General features: G+C 43.3%; 1 protein-coding gene across 2 annotated transcripts; it reads left to right on the top strand.

Annotated features, from left to right (window-relative positions):
* Positions 1–745: 745 nt before the first annotated feature.
* On the top strand, positions 746–8,888 carry TIMMDC1 (translocase of inner mitochondrial membrane domain containing 1). Of its 2 annotated transcripts, none has more exons than XM_083439301.1 (7): positions 746–974; positions 1,271–1,436; positions 3,357–3,445; positions 4,529–4,596; positions 6,599–6,677; positions 7,600–7,710; positions 8,460–8,888. In XM_083439301.1, the coding sequence occupies exons 1-7, from the start codon at positions 808–810 to the stop codon at positions 8,539–8,541; spliced, it is 762 nt and encodes a 253-aa protein (XP_083295427.1). In that variant the 5' UTR covers positions 746–807; the 3' UTR covers positions 8,542–8,888. The 2 variants fall into 2 exon arrangements, with proteins under 2 accessions (XP_083295427.1, XP_083295428.1); XM_083439302.1 differs by lacking the exon at positions 746–974 and adding an exon at positions 1,003–1,114.
* Positions 8,889–11,256: the final 2,368 nt, after the last annotated feature.

The following is an 11,256-nucleotide window of genomic DNA, read 5'->3' as shown; positions in this document are numbered from 1 at the left end:
GATTGACTTCGCTCAGTGATGAAAACTAAGGTAACTTTAAGTACAACTGCTGCTGACAGCGGGTATCACTGGACATGATGGAACTTATTTTTGATCAAACGTGCATAGGATTGCATTACATATTTACTCTTAGTACAGTTAAAAGAAACTTGCTTTAAGTTCCTCAACAGAATTTGGAGCAAGTTTGCACTGTAGTCTCCAGTAGCAGTGCTTTTAAAATATAGCTGGAAGCGTTAAATCTTACTAGCTTTGCCTTGATAGGCTTCGTCAGAGGGGAGGAATACATACAGCAGTGGACGTATATCGTTCCGCTTTTTTTTTTTTAAAAAAAAAAGCCAGAGCAAATAAGTCGTCTGCAAAAATAGACAGGGCTCTTGAGCCTCAACAGCCGTGCAAAAAAGGGAATTTCCGCTTGTCTTGCCCCAATATTAATATCTTGCCACCACGCTCTTTTTAAAACCCCAAATCCTTTCCACTCCATCGACAATAGGGGCAGAGGAGGTGCAACAGAGCATGCACGGCGCTTCCTGCAAAGCAGCTGGTCAGGATTGCGCAGTGGCAGGAATCAACCCCTCCCTCCCCCGAGCTCGCACCGCCTCCCGCTTCGCATAATAACCCACTGGCCGGGTGTTGGTGGTGGGGGCGGCGGGTGGAACGGAAATGCTTTCCAGCCGGGAGTTGCCTGCGGTGCGTCCTCCAAGGCGCCAGGGCGGCGCGCTCCTCCTTGGCCCACTTCCGGCACAGCTGAGTCCTCGAGGGAAGGTCCTGGGAAGCGGGTTCTGGGGGAGAGCGCTCGGCTGTTTGGCGATGGAGCCTCTGCCTCCGCCTCCGCCGCCGCCGCTGCAGGGGCCGGTCCGAGTCTCGGCTGCCTCTTCTCCCGCGCTGGCCGCGGGGCAGCCCAGGGCTTTGAGCAGGCCGGAGCCGCCGGGCTCGGGCTCGGGCTGGGAGCGTGTCCGGGAGCTCTTCCGGCGAGAGTAAGCCCGAGGGTTTTGTTTTGCAAGAATGCGAGGGTGTCCCGGGAAGCGGCAGGCGCCCCCGTCTCCTTGCAGCCAGGCGCGGGGCTGGGAATGGACGCGAAGGCAAAAGCCCTGTTAAAAGCCCACTCGCATGCCGAGTTGAGTTGTCTCGAGCCTCACTTTCAGCCTCTGTTGATAATGTGGCTTCATTTAACGCTGGTGTTGCATGGTGGGGGTTCGGGATTTCTGAAACGTGAAGGGGGCTTTTTATGTCCTGAAGACTTGAGTTCTCATCGAAGCATTTTCTCCCGCAGCGAGCTGAATCGGTATCCTGAAGAAACGGTCAATATCATCAAAGCAACGTTTTGCGGGGGCATTGTCGGCCTGGTCTATGGCGGGGTACCCGGTTTTATAAACGCCAAGAGACGGTACATTGAGCAGAGCCAAGGAGAAATTTTCCACAATCGCTTGGATGCTGCGGTACGGACAAATACCTGGCATGGTAGAGCACACATCAAATCAGTCTTCTCAATAATGCCGCTACACAAATCTCCTTAAGTGAGCACACTAGGAGTGCTATGGACACTTGTCACTTGCACTTCAAAAAGGTGGTGTAGAGCTTGGGAAGGGCAACCAAATCTATCAAGAAGCTGGGACAATTCACCTGAGAGAAATGTTATGATGTTATGGGCTTTTTAGTTAAGAGAAAGTGCAAGGCATGATAAAGGTGTGTACTTGGTATGGAAAAACTGATTACAGTAGAAATAAGTTTTCATATAATGCTAGAACCTGTGATCATCTGATGAAGCTGAATGCTGGAATATTTAGGACAAAAGGAAGTGCTCCTTCACACACCACATAGTTAAGGATGGTATTTGCTGCCAGAAGATGTAGTAGTAGCTGCCAGGTTATGTGGCTTTACAAGGGGATTATTCATCAATAATAAAGCTGTCGATGGCTACTAGTCATGTTGGCTGCATACTGCCTCCAGTCTTGTGAGTTGGTGTACCTGTGAATAGCAGGAACATACAGTGGAACATGTGGGAATGTGCCATTGTGCTTATGTTCTGCCTGCGGGCTTTCCATAAAGATTGGGTTGGCCACTGTGACAACAAGAAACTGGACTTGATGGGGCTAGATTGAGGATCACAGCCAGCATTTCCATATTGCCTGGGTCAATAGTCTGGATAATATCACTGAAGGCAATTAAAATGTTTAGTTCTGAGATGAGCACTGAAAAATCCATAAATAAAAAAGCAAGCTATGTGCATGTACAAATGAGCTGAGCGGTTCATAGTTTTGTCAACAGTAAAGCCTGCTGAATTGTTTCTGGTGCAAGGGTCTAGTTCAGAATCCAGACTATAAAGGCACATGTGGGGATGTGCATGCAGAAGCAAAATAAATAACTACCGTATTTTTCGCTCTATAGGACGCACTTTTTCCCCTGCAAAAATTAAGGGGAAATGTGTGTGCGTCCTATAGAGCGAATGCAGGCTGCGCCGCTAAGCCGAAAGGCAGAACAGGGAGACGGAGCGCTGCGGAGGGCTCCGTCTTGCTGTTCTAGCTTGGGGACGGCTGGGCGCAAAGCCTCTCCAGGGCAGCGGGGTGCCTTCACCCCGCTCTCCTGCAGAGGCTAGCAAGGCTGTCCCCAAGCCAGAACAGCGAGACGGAGCCCTCCGTCTCGCTGTTCTGGCTTGGGGACAGCTGCGCGCAAAGCCTCTCCAGGAAAGCGGGGTGCGTTCACCCCGCTCTCCTGCAGAGGCTAGCGAGGCTGTCCCCAAGGAGGGCTCCGTCTCGCTGTTCTGGCTTGGGGACGGCTACGCGCAAAGCCTCTCCAGGAAAGCGGGGTGCGTTCACCCCGCTCTCCTGCAGAGGCTAGCGAGGCTGTTTCCAAGCCAGAACAGCTAGACGGAGGGCTCCGTCTCGCTCTTCTAGCTTGGGGACGGCTGCGCGCAAAGCCTCTGCAGGGCAGCAGGGCGCTGCGCTCCAAAGGCTTCGGGGATCTTTGAGGCTGGGGATCTTTGAGCGCTGCTTCCCCCCACCGCCAGCTCCACAGGCTCGGGTGAATGCACCTTGAACGCACCTTGTTTTACAGGGGGAGAACAAGGAAAAAAATTTTTTTCCCTGTTCTCCCCCTCCTATGGGCCGGTGCGTCCTATGGTCTGGTGCGTCCAATAGAGCGAAAAATACGGTAAATTGTGTGAAATGGGAGATACTGGACTTCTTTGATTCTTTCTGCTTCTAAGCAAATATTTTAGCCCCTATGTAAGATACCTTACTAGTAGGTCTCCTTTTCTCATTAACCTCAGGAATGGTACATATAAAATGTCATTTGGGGCGTAATAAAAATTGGTAGTGTGGCCTGACAATGTCTTTAAACTTTTGTAACTTTTTTGCTAGCGAAATGCACATCGTGCAGCAACCAGGGGCTTCATCCGTTACGGTTGGCGTTGGGGCTGGAGAGTCGCTGCCTTTGTGGCAATATTCAAGTGAGTATGCTTAATCTTGGTTGGAGGAGGCAGTTAATGTACAATAACTGTTCTAAAATGTTACCATTGTCATACCTGTGAGCAGTTAACTTGCAAGATGAGACAGTTTAAATAGAACCTCTCCTTGTGTCCTTTCCTTCTGACCATCATCACCCTCAGATGGTGTAGAGTCTTGTAAAAACAGCTTATCTACCCCCAGCCAATCATTAGGACTTGCATAAGGCAAACCAACCATTTCTGTTCTATCAAAAAAAGCTATGTTGGCATATTGAGAGCTGTGGTTGCTTCTCCTCAGAAGGTCTATAGTCATTCTGTAACATCATAGCAGACCAGCTAATAAGAACTCTCAGGCAACTGGTGAAAAACTGTCTATTTTTCTATTTATATCTGGAGTGGGACCAGGGTCTGACTGCGGAGCTCTGGGCTTCAACCCTTATGACCCTCCTCAGACCATAATCCCTCCCAAGCTTTTTCCTTGGTTGAAATGTATGAATGCTTCCTGGACAGAGGATGGGAGAGGGTATGTAGAGAAAGCTTGCATGTATGGAATGTAGCCTATTAATGTCCTGTTAGTGATTGTATATTTTTAAGCTGTAATGACTGTTTTATATAAGATCCAGGGATAGGCTTTATTTTACTTATTTTTTTAGTCTGTCATTTATAATTAAAACTCCAATTATTTAAAACTCTTACCTCAGGTAATTGAAATTGTCCTTGAACTTGAAATGGCATACTGTACTCAGTATCCAAATTACAGCCTGCTTTGTACATTATTTTTTCTCTAGTTTCCATTAGTAGAAAAAAACATGCGTGCTATCACTTGTGAAGTATGTGTTTCACCTTTTTGCCATAAATATATGGATTGGGAAGTGTATATTTTTCCTGTATGTTGCATGTAAACTTTGTCCTGTGTAGAAAAAGTCACACGTGAAATGATTCTAAATACTCACCGTATCATCTAAAATGGGAAGAGTTAGCAAAACTTTTAGTCAAGAACTACAGGCCACTGTTTGGACCACCAGAAATAAAAGTCTTTTTCTTTCATTGGGCAGTTTTCCTTATTAATCCTTGTTTTTCTCACAGCACAGTGAGCACTGCTACGTCTGCATACCGTGATAAAAACGCCCTCAGTCACTTTGCCGTTGCAGGAGGTGAGGCAATGATATTTGAATGTTCTGTTTGGATTAGGCAGAACAGTTGATTAGAGAAAATTAGTTTCAGAGCTCAAGAGTCCTGCTTCTTGGTCTATTAATCTTCACTTTTTGACCCCGATCAAATTCAAAAATACATTTTGTTACTTAAAATGATTTTTTTTAAACCAGGCAGATCTTTGGGATTGGCATTTCTGTCCTGCTGATTTCAGAAAAACTCATTTCCAAATGTGTATGCTTATGATGACAGCATTAATATTGTGCAAGCTATAGTGGTTCTTTGGTGAAAGGAAAGGTTCTTAAAGAATTATAATATTAGAGGATTAGTAAATAATTTAGGCTACAATCCTATTCCCAGTTACTTGGTAGTAAGTTCCCCTGAACTCAAGGGGACTTACTTCTGAGTAGATATGTAAAGGATTGTGCTGTCAGTCATGTTAAATATGAATGGAGAATTGGGAAGCCAGCAAAGGAGAGGCATCTTCTCAGTTTCTCTTTCATTGTCAGATTTTGCTACTAAATTAATCTTATATTGAGAGAAGCCATTTTTTGCTAGTTCTGAAAAGTGCTATAAGTGGATACAAATTTGTATTTTTGTACATGCAGAAATTAAATCTTATAATTAAAAACACTTAAAAGAGAAACTTAATCCCTGCCCTAATTTTTCTGTCGGAGTAAGCTGTCTGCTGTGAAACTGCTATAGTCCTCTGACATAAAAATGGCCCTATTGAACCGACACATCCAGATTTTTAAAAATATATAATAACTGAAAAAAATCTAAAGGAACAGTTCACCATATCCTGCTTTGTAATCTCCTTTGGTTTCAGCTGAGTTTGTACTGAGTCCTACATAAACCTCGCTGAAATTATTGGAGGCTGCACCCTTTTAAAGGTACATTGTCAACCTCTTGCAGATTCCACTTGGCACCTTGTCTGTCTGTTTTTTTTCAGACCCATTTTTGTAAAGCTATCATGACAACATGAAATTCTCTTCCTAGATATCTTTGGTCAGTACGTAAGAAAATAATTATGTGGGATAGGTCTTTGTTTTATCAACATCTTTTCTCTTTTGTGAAAGCCCCAGAACTGACCCGTTTTAATGCATTTCTGCATATTATTGAAACTAGTAGTTTATGACTTGTCAGCATTCCCAGCTTCTGGCTCCACAAATGGAATAAGGAATTCTTCTAATTCATAAGGGAGCATCACATTACCCGAACACTGCATGGATGAAGGCAGCAGCTCCTGCTGGTTGCTTATACCTAGAAAAAAGTACCAACTTTCCTTTCACAAATGGGAGCCATAACAGTTCTAACTTGAATGTTTTGTTGGCCACAGCTGCTTATGCCTGACAAATGACTGGTAGATTATTTCCCCCATAGATGGTAATTGGTATGATTCCTTACAGCGCTCAGCTATTGTAATTTGGTACCTCTTTATGCTGGTCCATGACACTTGAGATATACATTTTTAGGATCCTTTATTGTAACTTGTTTTAATTGGGTTTTCATGTTGCATTTAAAATTGTTGTGAGCTACCCTGGGACGTTAGAATGAAGTGTGGGCAATAAATCAATGAATAATGATAATAAGCATAAACAAAAACCTATAAAATCAGTTGAAACTTTGAAGACAGACTGGTTTCTAAGTTGTGCTGACAACATAGACTTCTCATATTGTGTTCTAAAATGAAATAGTTGCTGCAGCATACACTTTTAAGTGCGGACGTAACAAACACGTGCACAAGTTTTTTAAGATATGCGTACAGTGCCTGTACATATTTGCTGCAGGAAATACTGTTGCCCCCCCCAAAAAAAATAATAATATTTGGAGCTGCCCGTAGCTGAATCTTTAGCGTGTAGTCCTGGAGCAGAGTCTAGTTTTACAGGGCAGGACAGGAAAAGGGAAGGCAGAAGGAATGACAAAAAAGCTTTTTCATTGTAGCTGAGACTTCTTGCAAATCTCTTGTGTGTGGTCTGATTCTATTATTTTTCTTATTTCTAGGTTGTACAGGAGCCTTGTTCAGAATGCACTTGGGCTTGAGAGGTTTGGTTGGCGGGAGCCTTTTTGGGACGTTGCTGGGGTAGGTTGCTCATAGATGTACAGAACATGTACACACAGATGCACTAGGAACCAGAATTGCTTCCTTTTGTTGGGTGTGATAGTCTGCAGGTGTCATTACAAGGCAGTTTTTGAATCTTGACAGGATTTCCTGCAAACTTCCTTCTAGCCTTAGACCTCGTCTGTTTTTTCTCTTATTGCAGAAGGTGACTATTTTTCTTCCAATTTCCCACTTAGTTTTTCTGCATTCTTCTTAAACAGAAATTGATTTTTATTTGCCTGTCTAGTAATGTTTAAATGGGCAGAGGTGCTGATTTAAAAACACACACAAATGTATTGATTGCTGTGGTGGGTCAGTTATTAATTTGGAGGATCCATTGTCCTTTTGTCCTCAGTCAGCTTTTTCAGCCCATCATTTCTTATCATTTCTTTTCTTCTTGGAGGTGGGTTGGAGTAAATGTTTAGTTTACACAGGGTCAATATTTAGGGAATTAGTTTAATGGAGAAGACCCACATAGAATTATGTTTTCTAATTATGAGCACAAAACAATAACAGTTAAGAATGATGGATTCCCTTTCCAGATTTGGGACACTTTTCTTCACCTCTTCTACATCAATAGTTTTGATGTGTGTTGCATGCTGGGTATGGGCAATAATGTTTAATTTAAAAAAGACTAAAGGAAGATGGAATGTTCTCTATTTGTGGTTGACAGTAGAATTGAGCTCCTATTTTGCAACTGCTTTAAAAAAAGGCTTCAATCAATCTTTATTGTGGTCAAAGACCAGACAGCAGAATTAACAACAGCCACATATACTATAGCTTTAAAAAAGAAAATGGACGAATAAGAGAAGGCACAGATGCAACTACTGGCCGAGTGACTAGCCCCCCATTGTTTATAAGTAATAAAGTTCTCCATATGGCTAAATGTGTCATCATCTTGCAGTGTACCTGCTGGAGCATTACTGATATCAATGCAAACATTTGCTGGCGAAACCTTGATTGAGAGAAGAAAACGAGAGCAATGGGAGCTGTATGAACAGAAGCTGGCAGAATGGTAAGGAACCAGTGCTGTTAGGTTTTAATTATTAACTCTGCTACTGAGCCAGGGTGGATCTGCTCTTCATCTAGGACTGACTGTGGATTGGCTTCAGCCTACAATGTTTGTTTGTTTTTTTAACCGTATTTTTATTAAAGATTTCTTAGTGTATAAAAACACGTGCGTTATCTCTTTTTTCAAGCTGTGTTTTCTACAGTTTGGTTTCATTTGTTGTGAGACATTAGTGTTACATACAATGTTAGGTTAGGAAGAAAAGAGGGGACGAGAGGGAAAATGGTGGGTGGGGTGGAGTGGTTATGTTTCTATTCTTCTACTTAGTGTATGTGTGGGGTTTTGTGTCAGCGTCACTTGTCTGGATTCCCTTACTATTTGCTCGTTGTGTTTCCTTGGTGGGGAGAGAGGTTGGGGTTAGCCTAGGGTGTGGTTGGTTGTCTTTGGGTGGCTGTAGTGAGATTTGGTTTTGTGAGTGAGCGGGGTGTGTGTGTGTGTGTATTTTTGAATCAGGTTAGCCAGATTGAGTCGTATGCTATTGGTGGATTCTTGTCATTGTCTTGTTGGGATGTGTATGTGATAAAGGGGAGCCATACTGGGGTGAAGGCTTCTTCTATTTGCCCTTGTGTCGGCTTCAGTTTATTGGTTAGTTTTTCTCATAAGTTTCAGCCTCCAATGTTAATGGTGATATAAGCATATGAGGTGCGGTTTTGTTTTCCTCTCAGAAGTACAACCATGTTCTTTTTTCTTTTTAGGAGGACCAGGCTCAGCGTCACTGAAAACATCTCAAAGGAAATGGATGATGTACTTCAGGAAGGAGCTTCTCCCAGATCATGAGTGAAAACAAATGTTTTTAGTATTGCACACTGGAACTCTTAACAAGTGGTGTTAAAAGTTTTCCTTGTGGCCTGTTGCTCAGTACACAATGGACTCTCTTGAAGAGCTCCTAGGTTTGGTCAGATAAACCAGGAACATGGAAAGTTCAGCTTCAGGTGATGACTAGCTACCTCTTTAGTTGGGAGAGGAATAAGCTTGAATTACTACTCTGGATAGAGAAAGTACAAAATTCACTTTTTGGGGATATGCTCTAAGGGACAACATGGGTGTATTCTGAAGGTCTCCAGAGTAAATTGATGGGTTGAACGGTGGAGTAAATCTAAAACAATAAAGAAAAACAATAATTATTTTGAATGGTCATGTTCATTGCTATATGAATTCTTGGGTTTGGTGCCACTCCTCTTTTGAATGCAGTACTATAAATCTTAACTTACCTTTGACCTTACTACGTACCAGGAGACATAGGTGCTGGGGGGGGAGCTAGGGCTCCCCCAATATTTCTGAATAAAGCGCTGCCCCCCAAGGTCTTTGGCAGCCATGTGTGCATGCTCATGTCACAAGTGCAAGCTGTAGGGCTTCCACACAACCCGTCAGCAAAAAATGTTCTGCCATTACAATATAAAACAGCATTGACTAGCTTTGGTATGTTTCACTTCGAAAGAGTTCCCTTGGAATAAATGAGAAAATAATGGTGATATTGCAGTTTCCTGCCTCCCTGCCCCTGATGTTCCATGTCCCCAACAGCCATTACTGGGCTGCTCTTTATTAATATACAGTAACCATAAAACATAAACAAAATTAATTAGTAAATTCAACAATAAAATCTACAAGCTCCTTACAACTGCAAGTTAGGTTTCCTGTGGGCTTTAACAGGATACTACTAGTATATTTTTTAAATCGGGTTGTCAAAATGTTCCGTGCGTATGTGTTTTGTTGAGAATTGTGAAGCTGCACATGCTTTGACTATTTGTTGCTGGTGGTTGTAGTATTTGTATACTGATCCCCCCCCCCCCCCGCGAGCTCAAGAATGTGTGCATTGTCTTCCACTTCCCCATTTTTATTTTCACAACTGCCCTGTGAAGTAAAATATGCTGAGAGCTGGTAGTTTAGACACTGAAGTTGTGAAACTACACATACTTAAGAACATTTTCTGCTTTTTATTTATTGGGGTTGACAAACATTTTTTGTTTTGCCATTTTGCTGTGAGTATGAAGACTATGAAATGTAGTAGTTAAAGCATTGTATTACATGATCTGTGATACAAATATGTATCTTGCTGTTCTACTCAGGAGCCCAAGGTTGTATACATTATCCTCTCCTTCCCTCTTTTATCTTGGCCTAGCCTACCTCGCAGGGCTGGTGCAAAGTTAATAAGCAGCAGGTCTCGCCAATAGATTTTGGGGTGTGTGCAGGGGCCTCACATCACATGCAGTGTACCAGGCCCTGGAAAAACCCTGTTGGCATCCTTGCGTACAATCCCAACTCAGCTGGCTACAGATTTTCAGGATTTTTTAAAAGTGCATTCATGTCCAATATACCAAAGTTTGTCCTAAAATAGTGGCATTTCCTGCAGTATAAGTGTTACAGAAAAATCTAGGTGCGAGGCTGCAAAGTCACCCAGCTTGTCGGGCAGAGCCTGTCGGTCCCTGCGGAATAAAGGAAGGAGTCCAGCCACCAACCAGAGCAAATAGCTTTAAACCAAAGTTTATTGTGCAACAGGTTCAAAGCGGAATGGGGTGACAATGACTTTGAAAACTTTCCTACCATATCCAGAATACAGTTCGCGCTACATCATTGCTACATCACTGGCATGTCACAAAAGGGGAGGGGTAGACAGGGGTTACACTAGTTTAACCTTGGCAAACATGTCCAGACAAGTCTTTGATACAAGATTAGCATAAGCAGGCATGTCAGGGCAAGACCCAGGTATAAGATTAGCATAGGCAAACACCTCTGAGTCCTACCACCCAAAGTACAATAGAACTTCCTTTGCATGTCTGGACCCCTTGGCAAGTCTGGTGATGGGATTAGGCTTTCCTTGGCCAGCAATCAGCTCAGCAGTTGTCACCTCTGGTCACTTCCTGGGGTAGGAAGTGTGGATACATGTCCTCATGCTTGGGGAGGTGGCAGGGAAAAGAGTCATTTTTCCAAGGGCAAAATAGTGTTGAAATGGAGGAAACTGGCAAAGGAGTTGATTTTATATAATTGTTAAAGTTTCCTGAGCTGTCAAGTCGAAAGGATACATTTATGCATTATATTTGTAACATTGAACAACTTTAATTTGAACTAATTTCTGTAACAATAAGCATACTTGAAATCACAAGCTGCCTTCTGCCCTATAACGGTGGAATGTCTTTGAAAAGATGGTTTTGATGTAGTGAAAACGCTTGGCAATTGTTCTGAAAAGGGGTTTTTATCCCCACCTATTTGGGTACAGTGGTACCTCTGGTTGCGAACTTAATCCATTCCAGAGGCCCGTTCGTAACCGGAAACCGCTCATAACATGTGGCGAGCTTTCGCTAATGGCGCCCCTCGCTGCTGCCGCGCCACCGGAGCACAATTTCTGCTTGCATCCCGAGGCAAAGGTCACAACAAGGGACATCTACTTCCGGGTCAGCAGAGCGCGTAACCCGAAGGATTCGTAAGGAGGACAGTACGTAACATGAGGTACCACTGTACATGGTAGCTATAATATGTCACTGTAACCGATGTATC

Source organism: Podarcis tiliguerta (assembly GCF_965153285.1).
Source record: "Podarcis tiliguerta genome assembly, chromosome: 4".
In the NCBI taxonomy this organism is placed as follows: Eukaryota; Metazoa; Chordata; class Lepidosauria; order Squamata; family Lacertidae; genus Podarcis; species Podarcis tiliguerta.
This window is presented reverse-complemented; position numbering and strand designations above follow the sequence as displayed.

Coding starts and splice junctions, on each gene's coding strand:
- TIMMDC1 (XM_083439301.1), top strand. CDS start 808: ATGGAGCCTCTGCCTCCGCCTCCGCCGCCGCCGCTGCAGGGGCCGGTC. Junction 1,437..3,356: donor ACAATCGCTTGGATGCTGCG/GTACGGACAAAT, acceptor CTTTTTTGCTAG/CGAAATGCACATCGTGCAGC. Junction 6,678..7,599: donor CTTTTTGGGACGTTGCTGGG/GTAGGTTGCTCA, acceptor ATCATCTTGCAG/TGTACCTGCTGGAGCATTAC.